This window comes from Trachurus trachurus, assembly GCF_905171665.1.
Source record: "Trachurus trachurus genome assembly, chromosome: 9".
NCBI classification, from domain to species: domain Eukaryota; kingdom Metazoa; phylum Chordata; class Actinopteri; order Carangiformes; family Carangidae; genus Trachurus; species Trachurus trachurus.
This window is the reverse complement of record NC_139895.1, coordinates 14362095-14368249: the sequence shown is the minus strand read 5'-3', so window position 1 is coordinate 14368249 and position 6155 is coordinate 14362095. Positions and strand designations below refer to the sequence as shown.

General features: G+C 41.4%; 1 protein-coding gene across 1 annotated transcript; it reads right to left on the bottom strand.

The window, feature by feature from the left end:
• Positions 1 to 1870: 1870 nt before the first annotated feature.
• On the bottom strand, positions 1871 to 5811 carry LOC310990822 (uncharacterized protein). The gene is made up of 7 exons (XM_083978347.1): positions 5686 to 5811; positions 5458 to 5578; positions 5071 to 5283; positions 4793 to 4876; positions 2939 to 3080; positions 2549 to 2711; positions 1871 to 2459 (listed from the first exon to the last, which is right to left on the bottom strand). The coding sequence occupies exons 1-7, from the start codon at positions 5802 to 5804 to the stop codon at positions 2225 to 2227; spliced, it is 1077 nt and encodes a 358-aa protein (XP_083834473.1). The 5' UTR covers positions 5805 to 5811; the 3' UTR covers positions 1871 to 2224.
• Between the last annotated feature and the right edge of the window lie 344 nt (positions 5812 to 6155).

Here is a 6155-nt window from a genome sequence, read left to right as displayed (position 1 = left end):
TCAAAGAAAAAAGGCACGCTAATCCCAGTTTTCAAAATAAAAGACAGAAAAAGAAAGGGAAAAACGCCGCAGGCCTGTTTAACCCTCTTTAGTCCACAATCTGACTTACCCAACTTTGTGTTTTTTTACTAATAAAGTCGTGTTTTCAAAGTTTCAAGTGCTAACTAACCTTACACAAACTCAGAATAGGCCTAATGGAAACCCATTTCCATAGATCTGAAAATTAAAACAAGACCCTCAAAATAATTACTTATCTCAAATTAGGTACTTATTAACTCAAAATAATGAAAAATCATTTAAAAAATAATGACTTAGTGTCTCAGCAAAATGAGAGATGAGATAGATCTCAAAATGACTCAGTATTTTGAAATAAAGACTAGAAATGAAAAAAAATCTCTCATTATTTTTAGTTACTAGAGTCATAATTTTGAAATAAGTCATTGAGATGGTTTCTTGTTTTTTGCTAAATCATTGATTTGAGACATTAAAGGGATAGTTCGGGTCTTTTGATATGAATCTATATGGCATCCCCATCATCAGTTACGTGCTGTGACGGTGACTTTCCCCGGACTGTGTCCCGTGAGCGGAGTTCCGGCCTGGTTTCGGTGCTGACGAATGTAGTCCGGCTAGTTGGCTGGGGTCACGAAAATAAAGCGTTTTTCTTCTCAAAACAATATGCATTCAAAAGAGTGATACATTTGCATCACAAAACCGTTGTCCACGAAAAAGTCTGACCTCGCAATCGCTTGGCGCTATTTTCTCTCCCTCCGTATCACTGCGCGCTGCCGCCTGTAGACGGCTGTGCGCGTTTCTATCATCTGTTTCACGGAGTTTACTGCTCGGATAGTTCACATAAACATATCTGATTATGACACAAGTGATGAAGCCATGGAGTTAGGTAAAGAGCCATATAGATTCATATCAAAAAACCCGAACTATCCCTTTAAAGCAGAAGTGAGTGATATATTTGTGTTAATATAAGTCTTAAATAGTTATATCTTCCGACAGCAATCACTTACATAGAGTGTTTGGACCGAAACACGGGTCTGTCAGTCACTCTGCTCTGCTCTGAGCCGAGGAGAAAACATTTATCGTATCCTACAGTTTTTATCCAATGAGGAGAGAGAACGGCATGCAGGGCTGTGTGTGCAGCCAAGGAACGCCGTGAATGTGGTGACGTAGGGACGAGGACTGTTATGGTGCGTTCAAGGAAACTCGTATTTTTCCGACCGTGAAGTCGTACCAGTTCGATCTGGTACGACTTCACGGGTCGGAAGTTACGAGTGGCCGTTATAGTGACTTTCACCGGTAAAACATGTCGGAAAAACACGAGTGGGTTGCCTGGAACGCTACAAAGTCGTAAGTTGTGACTTGAAGCTGTAATTTACGATTTCAAAAGCCTGCCTGGAACGCAGCATTAGCGAAAACGACCGGACCACTCACTTCTGCTTTAAGTTCTGACATACAGTAGCTGTAATGCAAAATAATGAGAAAAGTCATTATTTTAAGATTGCTTCTGTGCAGGAATAAGGTTCATGTCCTGTAAAATAAACACATTAAAACAGAACTGTCAACTATCAATAAAAGTGACTTCACAAACCACCGTTTGTATCAAATTGTTCACTAATTACACAGAAAAAGATGTAGTTCGCATAAAATTAGACACTCATAAGATGTTGCTGCTCTGTCACAAAATGTGATGGTGTGTGATGTGTGTGTCTGACAGATTTAAGGACAAAACAAAAGGGCTACTTCAAGTTGGTTTAATACGCCTGTACTTGCAGTTAATAAATAGTTATTCAAAATCATGGGTTACGTTACAGTACACCAAGAGACACAAGAGAATGGTTCATTTGATAAAACAAACAGTTTTATGAATCAAAATGTTGCCACAGTTCATTGGACTGGATCGTGTAGTAGTGTGCTTATGTTTTTTCAGGACACTGTTATTGCGTCATGGTTGATTTCACTTCATATTCACTTAGTTCAATGTAGTGTAATCTGTTATCCAGACCACAGTCCCATCACTTCAGTTATAATCAGAGAACTGGTCAAAATTCAAATCATTATATAGAATCACAACACAAATGAATTAAGTTAAACAAATTAAGTAAATGGGTCATTTTGAGGCATTAGAGCAGATACTGTAAACAGAGTAAGAGTGTGTATGGCACAGTCAGTTAATGTGGAGGGTGTCTGAGGTTTTTCCGTTGACTGGGGGGTGTCAGCAGGTTCCCAGGAGTTTTCTGTACTCCTGTTTGATGCAGCTGTAGATGGGATGGTAGAAGCACCTGTCTGACGCCATCAGGTCAGTGACGATCTCAGTGTGGTCGACTCTGGGCAGCAGGTAGAGCGACACCTTCACCGAGAGCGAGTTGAGAAGCTCCGAGAACTTTGTGGAAGACTCGACAGGAACGATGATGTCCGTGGTGCCGTGGAGCAGAACGAACGGAGGCACACTGACGGGAATATAATGTACAGAGTAATAAGTTAACAGATTCAAACATCATTGCTGCTAAAGCCAGTGTAACCTTTTTTTTTGTCTCACCTGCTCAGTTTTTCCTGGCTGAGCTGCTTCAGTAAATGTGTTGGTGAGTAGTAAGGAAAGTTTTCCACACCGTTCATGGCTTTGTGCATGGTGGACACATATTCAACTGCTCGCTTTTGCTCGTGCGCATAATGGTCCATGATGTTGTACACTCCACTCAGACCTGTTCAGGATATATAACAGATTAACCAACATATGTCACCTCCAAAGAGCCAGCTCCACTCATTGTGAACTTCACTGCGCTTAGTTAAGAGCAATGGCAATGAAATTGTGACCAATCAAGAGGCCACAGTATTATGTTTGTAGTCCACATATTTATTTTACATCGAGTTTTCATCAGTATTGGATATGGCTGCTACTGGCACTGATGCACAGAGCAGCGATCCTTACCAATAACTCCTCTGATCGCCTTTGTGACGTCCTGCTGCTTCCTCGCCTCGATGAACAGCTCCTCTCTTGTGTCAATGAGAAACAGTGCGGTCAAAGCACAGAGGTGAGCTCCTGCCGAGTGGCCAATTAGCACAATGTTCTCCTTTAAAAAAACAAATAAACAGTCAAACGTGACAAAGTGAAATATCTTAAAGGAATAGTTCACCAAAAAATGTTTTTGATTGACTCACCCTCATGCTGATGAATACTCTGGAGTAGTTTTTAATTCCTCCAAGTGCATCTGGAGACCCGGGAGGGGGGTTCATAGTCCAACGAAAACTTAAAGGATAATTTCTGTTTTTTACAACCTGGACCTTATTTCTAGCATAAAATACAATCATTTTACTCACCCAGAAACTTTGGTGTCATTTGGAGTTGTTTTGACGAAATTAGCCCCAGTGGAGCGGCGCGTATATCCGTATAATGCGAGAACACGGGGCACCCAATGCAGCCTCTAAATATCACATTATCCGCCGCAAAACTCGTTCATTTCGCCAATATTTTGTTATGATACACTAGTGATATTCCCCTCCGAGCCCGTGGTGGCATGTTATCAACATGCTGCGCCTGTAGGTTGACTACTAACCTCCGACCTGGATGATGTCATCTCCGACCGCTGCCCGGCTCATTCTGATAATAATCATCCTGCTTCGGCATTCGGGTCCATTTTTAGCTCAACTAGCCGGAGCTTTAGTGAGTCCAGGTTGAGGAGAGGAAGCCTGTGGAAGCTGAACTTCATCCAGCTGCTCATTTTGTTCTGACAAGTCAGAAACACGCAGAAACGAACCATAGCATTAGCCGTAGCAAGTTAGCCGCGCCGGGCAGCGGTCGGAGATGACATCATCCAGATAAGAGGTTAGTAGTCAACCTACAGGCGCAGCATGTTGATAACATGCCACCACGGGCTCGGAGGGGAATATCACTAGTGTATCATAACAAAATATTGGCGAAATGAACGAGTTTTGCAGCGGATAATGTGTTATTTAGAGGCTGCATTGCGTGCCCCGTGTTCTCGCATTATACGGATATACGCGCTGCTCCACTGGGGCTAATTTCGTCAAAACAACTCCAAATGACACCAAAGTTTCTGGGTGAGTAAAATGATCTTATATTATGCTAGAAATAAGGTCCAGGTTGTAAAAAACGGAAATTATCCTTTAATATGAGAGTCAATAGCGCCCGACACAAAAAATGTAATCTTCCTCATTACTGCTCGTCTGCTGCAATCCAAGTGTCCTGAAGGGATATAGTCCAGAGTTTACTCGAAACAACGTCATTTAGGACATTTTTACAGCCTAAACACTCTCACGTCCACGCGTGTGAATGTCAGAGCGCAATACAGGACTGTAGGTTTTTGTGTAGTTTTATGGACGTTTTTGTGTCGGGTGCTATTGACTCTCATATGAAGTTTTCGTTGGACTACGAACCCCCCTCCCGGGTCTCCAGATGCACTTAGAGTAGTAAAAAACTACTCCAGAGTATTCATCAGCATGAGGGTGAGTCAATGACTGAATTTCATGACTGAACTATTCCTTTAAAGCAAAAATAAGCTTTTTTCAGTATTGTACAATGTTTTCAGGAATTAATAAATTATAGAAACAGATGAGACGGTTGAATCAGAATTTCTCAAAATGAAAAGTGTTCGTGATTTAGTGAAATGATTTTCCTCCATACTTGGACAATTTTGAGTTATACTGTATAATTTCAAGGAATGCTTTAAGTTTTCCTTCTTTCAGGCTTTATCCTAACTAGTTCATTCTGACTTCAAAATGTGATGATTTTACAGAATTTCTAGGAGATATTTTAACTTCTTACTTTGTCAAAGTTGAACTTCTGTCCACTCTCTTGGGCCCAAACCAAGCAGTCAGCAATATCCTGGACCATCCCTAAAACGTTCCCCTGGCGATCAGATGAAGCTCGCGGTCAGTTCAGATACCACAGTGACATTTATAATTACATTTCTTATCTGCGGTTCGAGGGGACCGCAATATAATTCTCAGAAGTGCTGCTCATATTCCAGGCACTTATACTTTACATATGCACCAGAAATCTTTAATTTAAATGTCATCAGGACAACTGTATTTTCTTCTGACCTTTGGATAGGTGCAGTAATCAGGGCAAATGACCACCGCGTTCAGCTCTTCAGCCATTTGCCGGGCCAGCAGACAGTAAATGGACCTTTCTCCAGAGCCCCATGCGCCGCCATAGATGAAAACCACTACTGGTGCTGGCACATCTTCAGGCTGTGCCATGTTCGGAGGATGGTACAAGTCCAGCTTGTTGCCTCGGCGGCCGAATGTGATGGCCTTTGGAGCATGAAGACACGCACAACTTTTGATATTGCATTGTGAATTTTCCAAGAATCACAGTGAACCATAGTGAACTGAGATCAATGCAACAGTGCCCTTCCAAGTGCAGATTAATATACACAAACTTGCAGATAAAACAATTAGATTTTCTTTAACTCCTTCTCAACTCACCTTCTCATAATGCTTGCGGTTTTCATCATTGCTGTACCATGACTTCCACTGAAAGTAAAGTCTCCCATACTGCAGATATTTCAGAGTTTCCAGCACAGCTCTGGTCAAACGGTATATTCGCCTGATGGAGGAGCCACAAATGGAAAAGGGGATTAATGGGTAATGAAACAGAACCAAACTGTTTATTCTGTGGGACACGGACCAGCTCCACAGCATTTTACAAATTACCTTGGTTTCAGAGCTTCTATGTACTTCTTGTATCCAGGCTTATTAGGCCATCCATAAATCATCTGTGCAGCTACAGAGATGGAGTATGGGAGTCCAACCAACAGCACGCCCACAGCCATAGGCAGTGACGTGTGACATTTCAACCCTGACCTTTAAAAGTAAATAAAAAAATGTATATATTAAGAAATGTTTCTTTTAAAAGTCATGCCTGTTAGTGATCTTCAAAATGATCTGAGAGGCTCTTACATGTTGTGCTCTGGTCAGTCTGTCTGTTTCACCTACAAAGAACAAAGAGTATATAAGTCACAGGAAAACACATGTTTGTTCCATATTTATCACAATGTGTAAAATGATAATGCATCCTAACGGAGGCGTGAAAGGCTGCTTAGTACTACATCTCTAATAAGGCATCCTATGTAAAGAGTTACAGATGTAACAATTGAATAATTACAGCTGGTAAATTATGAACT

Coding starts and splice junctions, on each gene's coding strand:
- LOC310990822 (XM_083978347.1), bottom strand. CDS start 5,804: ATGGCTGTGGGCGTGCTGTTGGTTGGACTCCCATACTCCATCTCTGTA. Junction 4,877..5,070: donor ATTACTGCACCTATCCAAAG/GTCAGAAGAAAA, acceptor TCTGATCGCCAG/GGGAACGTTTTAGGGATGGT. Junction 2,712..2,938: donor GGCGATCAGAGGAGTTATTG/GTAAGGATCGCT, acceptor TATCCTGAACAG/GTCTGAGTGGAGTGTACAAC.